The sequence below is a fragment of the Talpa europaea genome, assembly GCF_964194135.1.
Source record: "Talpa europaea genome assembly, chromosome: 13".
Classification (NCBI taxonomy): Eukaryota; Metazoa; Chordata; class Mammalia; order Eulipotyphla; family Talpidae; genus Talpa; species Talpa europaea.
This window is the reverse complement of record NC_140080.1, coordinates 40,622,084-40,639,221: the sequence shown is the minus strand read 5'-3', so window position 1 is coordinate 40,639,221 and position 17,138 is coordinate 40,622,084. Positions and strand designations below refer to the sequence as shown.

At 39.9% G+C, this 17,138-nt stretch overlaps 1 protein-coding gene across 1 annotated transcript in view; it reads right to left on the bottom strand.

The window, feature by feature from the left end:
- Nucleotides 1-9,348: 9,348 nt before the first annotated feature.
- The window catches only part of SPINK5 (serine peptidase inhibitor Kazal type 5), a gene marked incomplete at both ends in the record, with an annotated part of 83,180 nt that continues 75,390 nt past the window's right edge, over nt 9,349-17,138 (bottom strand). The window contains 6 exons of the mRNA XM_084252636.1: nt 9,349-9,483; nt 13,427-13,505; nt 15,001-15,128; nt 15,231-15,320; nt 15,949-16,021; nt 16,698-16,825. Coding sequence (XP_084108762.1) covers nt 9,349-9,483; nt 13,427-13,505; nt 15,001-15,128; nt 15,231-15,320; nt 15,949-16,021; nt 16,698-16,825 — 633 coding nt within the window. The remainder of the gene's footprint in view (nt 9,484-13,426; nt 13,506-15,000; nt 15,129-15,230; nt 15,321-15,948; nt 16,022-16,697; nt 16,826-17,138) is intronic.

Here is a 17,138-nt window from a genome sequence, read left to right as displayed (position 1 = left end):
AAACCTAAATAAGAGACAAGGAAAAAGACTAATTAGAACATTCTTTTAAAAAAAAAAAAGATTGATTTATTTATGCATACAAGAACTGGGGTACAGGCCAGAGGTGCGGGGGATTAAAGGATTCACCAGAGACAGAGTGGGGAGCAGAACAGGCAGATCTACTGAAACACACTGCTGAGGGGAGCAGCGGATGAGCCAGGAGAGGTCTGCAGCACCATGTGAGTAGCTACCTGGTCGGGGATTGAACTCATGCTGCAGTGGCTGCGGATTCCTTCATAATGCTGTGCTTAACCCCTTGAGCCACCAAGGAGGCCCAAAAAAGCACATTCTTTAGGTGCGTGGTATGATTACGAAGAGTTGGTTAAATCTTAAGGTTAGAATAACAAAGCCCTTTGTGCCTATTACCTTAAAATCATAATCACAATTAAAATGATAATGAGAGAAGTGTAGCTGGTATGCTGCTTAAATCTCAATAAAATGTTCAAAATGCAACTACTCAAAAAAATCACGTCTTGATCAGAATATAGAAGTTTCTGGATATCCTAGAAATGACCACGGAGATACAAACTCATATTACAGAATCTCTGAAACCTTTCAGCACATCCTGGAGTTGCTTAAGAAGATAACAACACTGTTTTCTCACTTTTTTTCTCCTTGAAGTGACCCTGTATTTTCATGCTTGAGGACTATTCACAAACCTTCTTTCTTTCTCTTGTCTAAATAATAACATGGAGAAAAAAAAAAAAAACATCATAGGGCGTGATTTATTTTCACTCAGTTACAAAGGACAGAGGGGACAAAATCCTGTACAATGGGCCTAGTGATAACATTCCTAAGAGAAAAAAAAAAAGCAGAGGAAAAATTATAAATTACCTTGCCACACCAAGGAAGGCCTGCCATGTGGCACATTTTTTCTGCAGCTGAGAACAACCTGAACCATGATGGACTTTCCATACACTCCCACACTCCCCCTGGAATGGCCCAGATTCTGCAGGTGAACAATGTAAGAAGGGACAGTAGGAGCAAGACTCTGAGAACAGTTTCAGCACTGAGAACAGTATTAGGGTGCAAGATGAGTCACCCCCTATCCAAACCTTCCTGCCTCTCGCCCCCCGCCCCCCCTAATGTTTGGATTCCTTGGTAGATTTCCCGAGCATGAGTTCGCTGTCTTGGCTGTGGCCTTTGGTCACATGTACATATTGAGCACTTGAAGAGTAGCTGATTCAAACTGGAGCAGCCTTTATTTTAAGTAACTTTATCCAGGTATAAAATATATACCAAAATCAAAGATTTTATAAATACAAAAAGGTTTATATTGATTATATTTTGAAATGATAATAGTTTTGATATACTAGGTTGAATAAAATATAGTATTAAAATTAATTTTACCCATTTCTTTTATCGCTCCCAGAACATTTGAAATTCCATGTCACTGCTGTTGTATTTCTTTTTTTCAAAATTTATTTATTTATGTATACAAGAGCTGGGGTACAGGCCAGAGGTGTGGGGTAGGTGAGAGTGGGGAGCAGAAGAGGCAGATTAACCAAAGTACACTGCTGAGGTGAGCAGTGTGTGAGTCAGGAGAGGTCTGCTGCACCATGTGGGTAGCTCCCTGGTTGGGAATCGAACTTGTGCTGCAGAGGCTGCGGACAGCTTGATAGGTTGCGTCTTAATCCCTTGCGCCACCAGGGAGGCCCCACTGCTATTATATTTCTACTGGACAGTGGTGCTCTAGAGACTTGCCCACTCTCATTTCCTTACTCTTCTTACAGGTGCAAGGCCCTGATATAGGGACTCATTGAGGCAATAAGATTGGGTCTGAGAGATGACTGACTTATGTCACTGGATAAGGCATATGTAACTGAATGGTGTATTCATGGGAATCCACAAAGCAGATGACGGAGCTGGTAAGGTAGCAGGTGGTACAGGTGAGGTTCAACTGTAGCTGGTTTGGCTTTCTACAGCTATTGGTGCCTGGGAGCACATGTCTCCCTACCTCTCCCCCAGACTTTCCGTTCCTACCTTGACAGCAACTTAAAGCAGAAAAAAAGTGTGCATTCATTGTCTGCCCATGGACTTAACAAGCCAAAAGGGTATTTATTCAATTTCTGTAAAAAATAAGCTGCTCTTATTGAGGTAGTAACAAAGAAATTCCAGAAACAATGTTCTGCTCAGTTTACTTTTATTGAACAACCATTTGAACAGACAATATTTTGATCAGGAGGTTTCCAAAGTGTACACTGGGTTTAGATGCTGCTGGATTCTAGGAGGAATCTAGAAGGAAATAGATGGAAAAGACTGAAAGTCAGTGAGTCCATTCCCCCAACTGCTATGTGATTGTTTCTCTAGTAAATAAGATGATCTCTGAAGAATTATTTCTATGTTCAGGTGGTGAAAGTAGGAGATTCAGAATTGGGGTGTACGATTTCCCTCATGGTTTTTTCCAATTCTTGTATCATTTTCCCTAGAAGAGAAGACGGGTAGGTCAGATGCTAGAAATCCAGAGATACTGTAGAAATATGGGCTATACATTTATAGCCACACCTAGTCAAGGAAGTCTGTAGATTCCAGTGTTTGCCCAAGAACTCACAATTGAAGATCACTTTCATATTTTATTCAGTTCATTCACTAAGCCTTTATTGAGTACCTACTAGATACTACCCTATCTATTGAGGTAAATACAAGAATGAACTCTGCTCTTGATTTTATGTAGCCCTCATGGTAATGAAAAGAGGTATTTGTCATAAACATCACTGCAAAAAAGAGGACATTGAAGTTCAGAGAAGTTTCATGACTGGCCAAGGTCTCCCATTCACTCAGGACTGAAATCCAATCCCACTAACGCTAATGCTGTACTGTTAGTTTGTTCTGAGACTATGATCACTTATCTTCCTTGCCTGATTCATCTATATGTTTTATACTTTTGAAATCAACATTTAAAACAATAAACCAATGTTTAAAAAAGTTTAAAGGGGTTAAGGGCCTCAAGAAGTTTTCTTCCATAGAACTGCACATCATTAACTAGTGTCATCTGGAGCTTCCATGGCACTAATGCTCCAAACTTAGACCTTTTCTTGGCTCACACCTACAATGTTCTTTACTAGGGTCTTTTTGCACCCTTGCCAAGCTTTGTCATAGAATTGAGACAAGTGGGGCCTCCCTTGTGGCGCAAGGGGCTGGGCACAGCTCTGTGGGGCTATCCACAGCCACTGCAGCATGAGTTCGATCCCTGACTGGCCAGGGAGCTACCCTCATGGTGCAGCAGACTTCTCCTGTCTTGCCCGCTGCTCCCCTCAGCAGTATATTTCAGTCAGTCTGCCTGCTCTGCTCCCCACTCTGTCTCTTGTGAATTCTTTCACACGCACCCCCATCCCTGGCCTGTACCCCAGTTCTTATATGCATAAATAAATGCATCTTTGGAAAAAAAAAGAACTGGGCCTCCTCTGGTGGCGCAGTGATTGAACGCTGGGCTGCGAAGCTGCCTGCAGCCTCTGCAGAGTCGGTTCGATCCCTGGCCGCCAGCAAGGGTCCCACATGGCACGCAGATCTCTCCTGCCACATCCGCTGCTCCCCTCAACAGTGTATTTCGTCAGTCTGCCTGTTTTGTCCCCTGCTCTGGCTCTGGTGAATTCTCTCACCCTCCCGTGCTTCTGACTGTACCCAGTGCTTATATAAATAAATAAATAAATAAATCTTTAAAAAATAAATTAATTAAATTTAAAAAACTGAGACTAGTTATTTATTCATCTCTGAAAACAGAGTTCGTATCTTCCAACATTGTTTTCAATATAGCTAATCTTATTTAACTGAGATAACGCCTTCTTTAGGGCCCCAGGTTTTCAGAATCCCCAAACATCTGAAGGATGATGGCAGAGTGTAAGAATGAATGGCTCCGATAAGTCACTGAATTTCTCTCTGGGGTAACTTTCTGGGTGATGGGAAGATGACGATATCTGCTCTAATCACAGGACTATTGTGAGGGCACTGACAGAAAAGCACAAAACTGTACAGGGGAAGAGCACAAGGGACTACAGTGATGGCCTATGGGTGCTTCGGTGGTGGGAGAACCACGGTGATCGCACCTGAGAGGAGAAATCATATATTGTCCAGTGATGTAAGAAAAAAGTACCACATTTAAATATCTAAAAAAAATTAAATTTGAGAAGCACTTATCCAAAAAATAGTCAATAAATAAATTTGAGACACTTAAAAAAAACGAACCAAGAACAAAAGCCAATTATCTGAAGGGCTACATAAAACTCTTAATAGTTATCTTGTAATTGCTGTTGTATAATGGAAAGTACTGCTCAGTAAGCCAAAGTATGCATTTCAGGATCCTCAACCTAGTTTTTTTCCAGTAAAGTTGTGACTTTACCAGCCCTCCATTCCATTCTTGGGATGTCATAGTCTCTTCGAGAATCTTCCAGCTAGGAACAAAGTTCTGGTGGCAGATGCCGACCCCCAGCATCTGCATGTGTAAAAGTCTGTACACTGCCAAGCCACAAATAAGCCATCTCAGTGTGCCCACAGTCCCATCACTGAATCCCCAGAAGGATGTGAACCCAGGCCAGGATTCTTGTTTCTAATGTTTGTTCTATTGTCTCACCATCATTAATAATCCTGTTGTTAATAATGCCTGTTATATAACATTAGTGGAACGAAAACACCCAAATGAAAGGTACTCCTGTATAAAAGCTTTCCTGCTTAACCCTGGAAAGACTTCTTATTATTTCATTAAATACATCTTATCAGTGTAATCTTATGTCAAGCTCCTCTTAAAGTAGTTTTTGTCAAGTTAGTCTAAGGAGTGTTTCATTGAATTTGCATCCAGATTATTTTTGCCTTCCTGTTCTGAGATACATGTAACCAGGTGTGTTTGTGAAATAGGGGAACAGTATATCCTGTTGATAAAATGAGGAGCAAATCACCAAGAATTTATATGTAAGATAGCAAACACAAAAGGGGACTAGAGGCAAAGTTTAAACCCTCTCTTTACAGATGTGTAGAGACCAAGAGCAAATAGATGATTTGATCCTGTCCAGAAAAAAAAGAAGTGATTTCAGCCCAGAACTCTGCCTGCTCCACCCTGCCTTCCAGCTGCTAGTGAGGAAGCAGAAACACTTAGCTCAAAGCTCTTGTTTTCCAGATCTCTCTATCAAGGGCTCACTATACTAAGTAGTTGTTTTGAATATGGTCTCATCTAGAGCTTGCTTAAAATCCCTAAATGTAGCAGAATAGTTTCCAATTCCATAACTGCCAAAGCTTTTTGTGACAGTGGAATGGAAGTAAAAAGTTGTGACTAATAGTTATTATTTAGTAAATAGAATTTACCAAACATAGTTTGCTTAATTAAGAACAAATATATTTGCTAAACATCAACTACAAACTTATTAAAATGTAATTAATGCAGTCATTAAAATTAAATAAGCATATGCCAAGGTCTGTTTCTCTAAGTTCATATTTTGGTCTCAAGCATAGTCATGATAGTGGTGATAATAATAATAAATGTCATTCATTTTTAGATACTGATCCAAAATAGTTAAAAGTCAGTGCTTATTATATATCTTTCAATAGCTTGGTGAGACGTTGGTTTAGATACTTAGATTGTGGTTTGCCAAAGGTCTCTTATGTGAAGACTATCAAAAACTGAAGCTTGAACCTATATTTATCTGGTAACAAAACATTTTCTCTTATTTGAAAATTCTAAAGTTCTTCACCAAATTACATATTATCTTGCCTATGGAAGATATATGGCAAATGCAATCACCAGGGAGAATGCCAAACTCAATAATGTGTGTCAAAACTTCCTGGTAGGGATTTAAAGGAAAGGTCAGCTTTCCACGCTGGCAGACAATTTAATGCAATGAAAAGTGCAAGGATATGGAGGTTATACAGAAATGGTTGAAGCCTAGTTCTGTTGCAGTGTGACCTCTCTTGGTCTCTGCTTCATCTTTTTATTGTAGATCCCAGAAAGTAAAACCCACTCTGCAAATGTGTTAGATGAGGAACACTGCTCATCAACATCTATTAATGATTCCAGCAAGCACGACCCATTGCATTCACTACTCTATTGCTATTCCCACCTCGTTCAGCAATTACTTGTATTCACAATGAATATGTGACCATTTCTGGGTTTACCTGATCTTCTATCACTTCCCTCGCCAGAGGGATGTCCATCATCCAGTACAAGAAAACAGAAACAGGACCAACTGACCATAATAATTTCTCTCTTTTTGTTGTTTTTATTTTGTGTGTAGAATAACTAAGGTGTAGGCCCGAGGTGTGGGAGGTGAGAGGCTTCACCAGAGACAGAGTGCGGAGCAGAACAGGTGGATCTACTGAAATACACTGCTGAGGGGAACAGCGGGAGAGACAGGAGAGTATGCTATGCCATATGGGTTAGCTCCCTGGCTGGCAGTCGAACTCAGGCCACACCAGTGATAACGCTGAGACCTAGCCCCTTGGCCACCAGGGAGGCCCTGGTTGTAACACTTTCATGCGAACACCATGATACTCACAGATACTGGCTTGCTGACAGACGTCCTTACCTTGGTGCTGGTCTCCACACATTGCCCTTTACTGCGTATGCGTATGTCAGTTTGGTGTAGCCTAAAACAGAACAGATGATGCTTCAAAGATGGGAAAACTGTCATTATAATAAGAAATATCCCAAGGATTAATTGGGTGACATTAGGCCATAAACCAAAGCTGAAGTTAGGGGAGGCCCTGGTACTCGTATTCAACTATTTTGCAGTGGGCAGCATCCAGATTTAGTCTCTCTCTTCCGATTTGCCTCCAGATATGTTTCCCAGGCCTGCATGTATGCATCACATCTCATTCATCTATATATCCACTGAATTGCTGGATGTTGGAAACAGAGTTGAAGATCACCTAATCCAAAAGCCATTATTTGTAGAGAGGGATGTAGGATCTCAGAGAGGAGTTTGACATTATTGAGTGCCTAATGATGTGATGTGGGGATTATAAGATATATTAGATGTAGAAATCTACATTATATATAGAAAAAACACAAGAGATTATTGCTTCTATAGATATAAGTTGGGTTCTATATATATTAAATAATTTTAAATATATAAGAAGACACAATCATACAGTCTGAGTTTTACAGGAACATTCTTGGAAAGAATCATAAAGTATGTGAATTTTAATTCCTTATCCTTAATTAATATTGTCTACCAAACATTTACTTGTTCATCTCTAGTGATGGGAAGCACACTGTCTGCCAAACACACCATTGTGTCTTTGAACATTTCTCAAGTTGAAATGCTGTCCTGTAGTTTCCTCTAAGACCACAGAAACCAATCCTGGTCCTTCTTACCTAGACTAGGCTGACTCTTCTCTCTACATTATAAACTCCCAGTTCCTTTAAGCCAAACAATCCAGCAGAGGCATGCTTAATTAATATTTTGATCATCGCCTCAGTTTCTGACTCTCACATCCCCCTTGAGTAGAGTGGATCACTTGTTATGGGTTTATACAGTTAATGAGATGCATAAAGAATACTGAAAAGATAATGTAGACCCTGGCATTTATGAAAAAGAAAAGTTGAAGGATTTCTGGGCTGGAAGATAAGGCATATATAAAAATAAAAGTCCCGGATTTGTGCCCACATAATATGCATAAAAACTGTTAATGTTACATCATTTTGTGAAGAGAAGTATTTTTCTCCATAGTATTAGTGGCCTCTTTGATCTCCAAGTGTTTATGGAATTATTGCTTGGATGCAACAGCTATGTAATAGGAAGGAAATAAAATTATATCTCATATTCAACAAGATTAAAGTCCTTTCTGACCTACTTCCTAATTTTGTGTTTTTTAACAAATTACCTGGACTTTCTGAAACTCAGATCCACCCTGTCTACAATGAAGACAGAGGCATTCCCACAGCAGGTGGTGAGGATTCAGTGAGAGGTGAATAAGAAAGTGCCTTCCCCACAAATCAGAGAATATAAAGCTCTCATAGTCAAGTTTAATTCTAAGTTCAGGGACTGTGGAGTTTTTTTTTTTTTTTCATTTATGAGTTATTTGATTGAAAAGGAAATGCATGTAAATTCGATTATCTTTTCCAGAATTGGGAAGCAGGATATCAGGCCCATCCTCACACTCTGGGCCTTGCTTCTCATGTCCTAAGAAGAAGAGAGACACATGGAGGGCAGTGTAAGTCTGGAGTAGGACAGGCTGGGTTGAAAAGTCAAGCTTTGCCATCATGCTGTCATTTAAGGCTGGTCACATGTCAGCTGGGAAAATGTGGGGAATGTATATAGATGAGTTAGCATTTGAGCAGAAAAGCAGCAACAAAGCTACAAGCAATAACGAAAGTATTAAGGTGAATTCCTCGTATTTACCTTAAAATAAATATAATAATGCTTCTGAAAAACCCTGTGAAATCAGTTGATTCAGAGAACTGTCTCCACTTTTCAGAGATGAAGCAGAACCTCAGAATGATGGATATACTCACGGATGCACAGACAGTGAGCCCTCAGATCTATTGTCTGCTCCAGAACAAAGCACAAATGTGCTCTCTTGGGCCTCCTCTAGTGGCGCAGCGGTTGAGCGCTGTGCTGCAAAGCTGCCCACAGCCTCTGCAGTGCAGGGTTTCGATCCCTGGCTGCCGGCGAGGGTCAAACATGGTGCGACAGACCTCTCCTGCCGCGCCCGCTGCTCCCCTCAGTAATGTATTTCATCGTCTGCCTATTCTGTTCTCTGCACTGGCTCTGGTGAATTCTCTCACCCTTCCGCGCTTCTGACTGTACCCAGTGCTTGTATAAATAAATAAATATTTGGGAAAAAAAAGTGTGCTCTCTTTTGCATGACATCAATACCTGCTCCAAGAAGGAATTTAGGGAGGAAGGGAAATCTGTGATGATCAGGTAGCCACAGGCCCATTAGAAATTATAGGCTTCACTGACTATATAGCCAATATTCTCAACATTTTTCTTACATACTGGAATGATGACTCTCACACTGCCAGGGATGAACATGGGTTCAAAAAGACTTTCTCCCACTGTTGCAACTCCAGCACAATTTCTTTTCTCATCCACTTAGTAAAGTGTATAAGCAATTTCATTAATCAAAATACCTTAATTGCCTTCTGTTATATATATAATTATGTATATATAATTGCCTCCTCTCTAGTTCTCTCTCTATACACACACACACACACACACACACACATATAGTCAAGACCATTCAAAATATGAATTTTTAACTGCTCTGATTAATACATTGGTTGTAATGAAGCTGAAATTGTTAGCAGTACTTTCCTGTGGATCAACATGGTAATCAAGCATGTTTACACTGGGAGATATAATGATGCAACTTGCATACTTACAGGTTTTCATGACAAAGCAAGCAGGGATTGCTGTATGTTTGGCCATCTTCACCACAGACATAATCTAAATGCTTTGGGCAAAGGTAACCCATCTTGGGCAATATTCGGTAGCCTTTGCACATATCAGAGTCCTGGAACAAGCAAAATATAAGTCAAATTTCCTCGCTGGCCCTCAAGAAGGATGGACTTGGGAATCTTTTGATTTTCTCACTCACATTTAAAAAATGACTAATAAAGGAACTGTAATTTAACTCATACGCATTTGTGTATTTCACGCCATCATTAGTTAGACTGAACTCTTGGATTTGTCCTTCTTTTGCTAAGAAAGAGATGTAGTTAAAACAAGAGAGAACAAAGCAAAAGAAAGTGGAAGGCTTACATGATACTGGGCGTAGATAAACTAAGGAGTGCCTATAGGGAGAATACTAGGATGGTAGTCATGTAAGAAATCAAATACTATCCAAAAATTAACAAAGATGTAAGAAAATAAGTTAACTAATTAATAAAATAAAACAGAGAGAACCTTAAAAAAAAAAAAAAGAAGGCATTGTCTATATACAATCTAGAAAGTTTAGACTCAGAGGTAAAAACCAATTTAATGCATGGATTTTTGAGTCCCAGCTCTGCTCATAACCAGAGGGGTGATTTTTTATTAATATTTTATATAATTCTTACATCATTTTTCATTTTCGCACAATGTATGCATTTTCATTTTGGTTATATTCCCCATACAATTGCACCCCCCCTTATTATGACCCTAGTCCTTCCTCTCCCCTTTCCTCCCCCGCCCCCAGAGTGTGCCAACCAGAGGGGCGATTTACCTAACTTCTCAGCCTTGGTTTTCCCACCTGAAAAATATGAATAATAGCTTTTGCCTCATGTAGTTGTTTTAGGGGATCAAACCAGGTAACACATTTAAATGGTTGTATCATACTAAGTGTTCAGTAAAATATCAGTTGTCAGTATGTTTCTCAAGGTAGAAATACATGTATTTTTTCATGTAGAAGGAGGAACATATTTGCTCTTTGCAGTCTTCTTGAACTGTGAATTCAATAGCGACAAACACAACTTTAATGATCATAAAAGGTAGAACCAGGGCCTCCCTGGTAGCATAAGCGGTTAAGATGCAACCTACGAAGCTATCCACAGGCACTGCAGCATGAGTTCGATTCCCCAACTGGCCAGGGAGCAACCCACATGGCGCAGCAGACCTCTCCTGACTCGCCCACTGCTCGCCTCAGCAATGTACTTCAGTCAATTTGCCTGATCTGTTCCCCACTCTCTCTCTGGTGAATCCTCTCACCCCCACACCTCTGGCCCAGTTCTTATATGCATAAATAATCTTTAAAAAGAAAAAAAGAAAGAGCCCAAGGAAAACAGAAAAATTTTAAATGGTATTATGGAAGACTTGAAATCAATGGTGTCAGTAATTACATTAAATAGTAATAAGATAAAGTACTCCAGTTAATATCAGAATGAAAAAACAAAAGACTCAACTATATAAAGTTTATAATTAGTGTACTTTAAATGAATCTTTATATCTCAAATAAGTTGAAAGTAAAATGATGGAAAATACACAGATGGCACAGAGGCAGTTTCCATGTGCACTGTCAGTGTGTGCAGCGCCTCCACTGCTGTGGGGGCTGCAGGAAAGCTGCCGGGACCCAGGCGAAGACTATGGTTGGGTGAGTGTGAGAGCTCAGCCATGGGTGACTACTTTGCAAACACAGGGCACTCCTTTCTTTTTCTCAAGTAGTGCATTAACTCTGAATAAATTCTGTTGACTTTAAAATAGACCCAGTACCCAGCCATGTCGCACTACCTCCACTACTACCACCATTGTATGAACTCACATCCTCTCATCTGTGGCTCACTGCAACTGCTAGCAGGCTATGTTACTTTTGCTCTTGCCTCCCCGCCATCTATTTTCAATACAGCAGGCAGAGTTATTCTTTTAAAACATATATCAGATCATGCCACCCTTTTCAAAACCCTCATCAGAATTATAGCCAAAATCTTTAAAATGGTCCACAAAATCCTATATAACATGGCCTTACTTTAATGACTTCCTTCTCTCTAGTTCTAAGGTCACTCTGCCTCAACTACACTGGACTCTGCTTCCTTTGATGCCTTCCTTTTAGGCCTAGGAGCAAAAGTCACCTTCTCAAAAATACTGAGCATAGGGTTCTGTCTGTTTTGTTTGTGGCAATTGTTCTCATACACATAAATAATGCCTGGAAAATAGTAAGTGCTCAGTAAATATTTGTACAATGAATAAATGGATGACAAGCTGAATTACGAATGTAGTTCTCTGATGCAAGAAAAAGCTCACCTCAAAGCCCAACAGTACAGGAGGAAGCATGATGGAATTTCTAGTTTGCTGGCAATATTTGCTTTCTTTACTTAGGCGTAATATCACTGGTGTGACCACTTTGTGACATTTTATTTTGTTATGCAATGATGCTATGTGTACTTTCTACATGACTTAAATTTCAGGAAAATTTTTTTAAAACAAAATTTATTATTCATAAAAGCTAAGATATGAAAACAACCTGTGCCCATCAATGGATGAATGGATAAAGAAGATGTAATTGATATATATATATATATATTCTATTCAATGGAATATTGGACATTTGTGCAATGGAACACTATTTAGCCACAATTAAGAAGGAAGTATTGTCCTGTGTGACTACCTGGATAATGCCTTGAGGACATTATGCTAAATGAAATAAGGCATATAAAAATATATACTGTGTGGGGCCTCCCCTGGTGGCGCAGCAATTGAACGCTGGGTTATGAGGCTGCCCGTGGCCTCTGCAGCGTCGGCTTGATCCCCTGCCACCGGCAAGGGGTCCACAAAAAAAAAAAAAATATATATATATATATATATAAAATATATATATAGTGTGGTATCACTGATATGGACAATCTAAAAAAAGTTAAGAGAAGAGAATCATGGTTACCAGGGGTGGGACTGGGGAAAATTAGGATATTTTTGTCACTTTCACTTATAAAATAAGTTATGAGGATGTAATGCACAGCATGGTGATAGTAATACTGTACTGGAAATTTACTAAATGAGTAGATCTTAAATGTTCTCAGCACACACACACACAAAGAAGTGATAATTATATAAGGCGAGGAAGTGCTAGCTAACCCTACTTTAATTATCATTTTGCCATATTTAAGGGTATCAAATCAGTACACTGTACACCTTAATGCAATGTTTTATATCAGAAATATCTCAATAAAGCTGAGGTGAGAAAAAGAAGATTTGTGAGTAGCACTTTCCCATGTTTAGGGGTTCCTAGAGTAGTGAGTGCCTAAATGACCAAAGTATGTAATTAGCACATATTTCACTAATGCAACTTATCCTGTTTGAATTGGATAATAATTAGGTAAAATTCCTGTTTGATACCTTTCTTCTTTTCTGGGTCATCAGACTAGATGCTGAAATTTTCTCTCTTCGTGTCTAATCTGAGATTCTACCTCATGAATTTATTTCATGTTCTCACATCTCCTTTCCTCCTTGCTGCTCCTCGCCTTGCCAAAGCTCTAAAAGAATTATTCGATTAGGTTAATTTACACTGAGATAAAATTACTGATGATTGCCAGTCTGTATTTTAAATAAAAAGGTTTTACTACTGTGAATCGCTGTTTGTTGGAAACTCACATGGGTGAACGTGCTTGGCATAGTGTTCCATGCTGCTGGCAAAAGAATCTGGTTTGGGAGGGCAAGTGAAGGAAGTTGGATATAGAGCCTCTTTTGTCTACTGAAATCACAGAATCAATTCTGAGGTCCCCAACTACTTATTTAACTACATATGAGATGTCACGTTAATTATGTACTCACTTTTGAAAATTTCAAAAGTATACTTTTACATAAAATTGTAATCTCAGAGCACAGGATAATCCTAGTCAAAGAACTCTTGCTAGGCATGAACCCCACTTAATCCTCACAGGACCTACAAGTTTCCATGGAAATGATGTTCATGGTGGGGTAAGAGGCAACAGGCCCCAAAGTAAGCAAATTCAATAAACAAGTAGCTCCTCACAATTCATCATTCTTACCACAGAATTGGGGGCACCTGGGCTGATTTCCTCTTCAGAAGACCTAGGGTGGGATAGCTTTTCACTGGCTTCTTTTTGACTAGAGAAGACAACAAAAAGTAATTTAAAGTTATATTCTCTATAAATTCCCGGGGGAAATTAAGCAATTATAATCCAGATAATGGAATCACGGAAGGTTCAATCATAGAGTGTCCAGCATAGTGTCAAATAAATGTACATAAGGGGGAGTTGGTGTAAAGTTCTCATCACTTAACAGATGTGTGACCTTGATCAAGTTGCTTAAAGTCCTTGAAACCAGATTTCTCACAACAGACAAAGATGGTAATATTTCATGAGAAGGAAAAAAAAAACTGACTATTGTGTTCACAGAGCTTTTCACAATCATCATCATGATGTTCATTAGACTTTGTAGGGTAAATGACTGTCAGGCTTTTCTGCCCTCCCACCATTAGGATTAATGATGAATCCTTGTGGTCCTGAATGCATGCCTGATGGCGGGCACCTGGAGTAGGGTGTGGGCCTATGTAGATGAGTACACCTGGGCTGAGACTTGGCTTATAAGGGCGGCGTCATGGGGATGCCAGTGAAACGGAACACCAGAAGGAGACCAAGTGACAGCAGAGAAGCAGAGGCCACGAGAGAAGGCCAGAGAGCCCAGATAGAGTGAAGATGTGCTGGGGGCCGGCCCCCCAGCACCCCTGCCTGCCATATGCCTGGTGAACCCCAATAAAAGACCTGCAAAAACCCACTGAGGACTCTGACTCCTCCTTTACCCGGTCTGCTGGATCAGAAAACCTGCACTGTGTCCGTTTCTGCCTTTACAGGATACACAACTCTGATTTTTTTCCTTAAAGATAGCTGATCAGGTTGTAGAATAGGGACCTGTTCTAGAGATCTGATCTTGAGCATTGAAAAAAATAATTTTACTACAAAGCTAGTAAATATCATAATTAGAATTTACATCTGGATTTTCCAAGTCTAAGTTCATCTACATCAGGGGTTCTCAATTTAAGGGTCTTGACTGTAAAATTTAAGTATCCCAAGGATTCAGAAGCACACGTTTATTTAATCAGAAGTTTCTGAAAATGCAGTTCCCCTGCCAGCTGAAGGGGGAACAGGATCCTTTTCCATTTTTTAAGTTGCAAAAACAGGATTTTTTTTGGTCCCTCTTCCCTTACCCACTTTCCCTCATGCTAACAACTTAAGAGTCATAGCACAAAGATCACCCACAGACAAATTAACCTTCTTACAATATTATTAACTAAAGTGTAGAGCTTATTCAAATTTCACCAATATTTCAGTAACGTCCTAGAGTTCTGCTTTGTTTCTGTCATAGCACTTAGAACTTATGAAGTGTGGTGAACCAACACTGCCTCAAAAGCAGGGTCAACTGTATGGTAAAAGACAGAGTTAGGGTTTTGGTGGTGAGCTTCCATAGTTACCCATGTGGACTTAGTATGATGTGCTCCTGAAACTGAAATCGTGTTACTTCCATGAAAATACAGTTTCTCGGGGAAGCTGCCTTTTTGACCATGTTCCATGTAGTGGCATCATGCAAGCGCCTCTCTACTCACAAGGCAGCTCTGCACATGTAGCACTTGTTTTTGTACAGCTTTCCGTCTGCTCCCCGCAACGGGTCATTCTCGCGAGTGCACAGCAGCTCATTATTCTTCATGGATGCCCGGAAGTTACTGCACTCATCCTAGAAAGTGAGAAAGGAGGTGTGAACATGGCTTTTCCCTTCTTGTCTTGGTGGTTTTCCCAAGCTTGGCCTTAGGAAGCCTGCCACTGGGCTCAGACTCACTGGACTAATGCTGGGGATGGAGGCCAAGGAACTCTTAGACTGTCTAACCTTCTCGTCCTCTGCCAGGTTCCGGGCCTCTCTGCACTGGTCCTGGAAAGGCAGGGAGATAAAACAACACTGGAGACACCACCTGGTCTCCCTTATCCTTTCCTTCCCGTCTGCCCTTCCCCCTTCTCCATACAAGGTGTACTTTTGACCAAAGGACAGTCTCCCTGAAAGCTAACCCTACAGAGGGGATTATCACTGCTAAGGGTTGGGGGGCAGGGAGGAGTAGGAAGGCATCATCTCTGTAGTGTTGAAAGGTAAATAGAAAAGGCAGCCCACCCATGCACACTACTGATTCATTGAAGCTGAGAAAATCAGGGAAGGAAGCTAGAGGGGAGACTGATTGGTTCATATTAACTGTTTAAAATCACTTTCCCATTTAAGGTGACAGAGATAGCAGGCAGTTGAGGTATTTTCAATCAATATTTCTCCCAAAGAGGAGAGACTGAAATAATAATTGACACACATTGTGCACATATTTCTCCATAAAAGTGAGAAAACCATTAAACTTCAAAGCCAAAATGGAAATCCTATTACAACCCAAAGTGACAATATCGGTAAAATCAATTTTATTTGAAGCAAAAGCATGTTAATTATTCCCAAACTGAAGGAGAATGCAAGATTCTGAGGATGAAAGGTAAAGCAGTTATCTCGGTATCTTTTAGGAAATAACCTTTCCATCATTTGAGGGCCTGGCACTTGATGTTCCTTCTTCATTCTTTTTTCTTTCATTAGCTTCTCGTTCGCTGCAGAATTGAAAAAAAAAGGGGGGGGGTAGTTTTCCCAGGGCTATTATTAACCAAATATCTCTGCAATCCTAAACATCAGCAAATCTAACAAGATATATTTGTGGCAATGCCAATCAATTTTAATAAGTTCAGTTACTATACCATTATTCAGGATGATAGGATCATTACTTTTCCCTCAATATATTTATGGATCTCTGATGCAGTTGCCTCATTTTTCCTTTTCTTATAAAATGACAACTGAATTCTCCAGTTCTGACTGCCCTTTGAATAGTTATAGGGCTTTATGGTACACAAACATTAAAAAAAAATCCCTTTGAAAACCCACAGAACTGTATGGCGCTGCCTCATTCCCTTTATGCAGTCTATGACAGGACTGTGGGTTTGCAAACCAGGTACTAGCTACTAATCTTGCTCTTTGAAAGCCAACAATTTGGTTCCTATCAGCAGCTGTCTTCCCATCCCAGATGCTCCAGCTGTGACTATGTATCTCATCATCGAAATAACAATTTCTTGTGGAAGTGCTTTGGAAATGTCCTGTCCTCTTCTGAAGTGAGGAACTATTATGGTATATTTAAAGTAAGACACTGAGCATTTTAAGTGTTCAATTAAGAGGTGCTATTTTCTGGCAAACAGGTATCACACATCACACTGATCAATAAAGTCCTTCACGTACAAGATGCTCTGACACATGGCACACTTGTTGACGTGCATCTTGCCATATGGACCCCGAATCGGATTATTTTCTCTAGTGCAGATAAGCTTTCCCTCTCTCACCAAGCTCCGGAATTCATGACACTGATCCTGCCATTAGGAGGGAAAAAAAAATGTTACTTTGGCAATCTGATTTTTAAAACTAAACACAAGATCAGTTAGTTAAATATAAACTCATAGCACTTGAATGGAAATAAGACCTAGAGAAAGAACATTTTATTAATAGCAGTGGATTGTGTTTTAAAGCACTTTCTCCAGTCTCTCCATAGCATCCCAAATGAAGAATTTGTCCCATTGAAATTTCACTAACACCTGGGGAAGCCATTACCATTTTAATACAGTTTTCTCTAGTAGGTTGAGCTATATTCATTACTACAGTACACATAAAACGTCCTGGAATGAA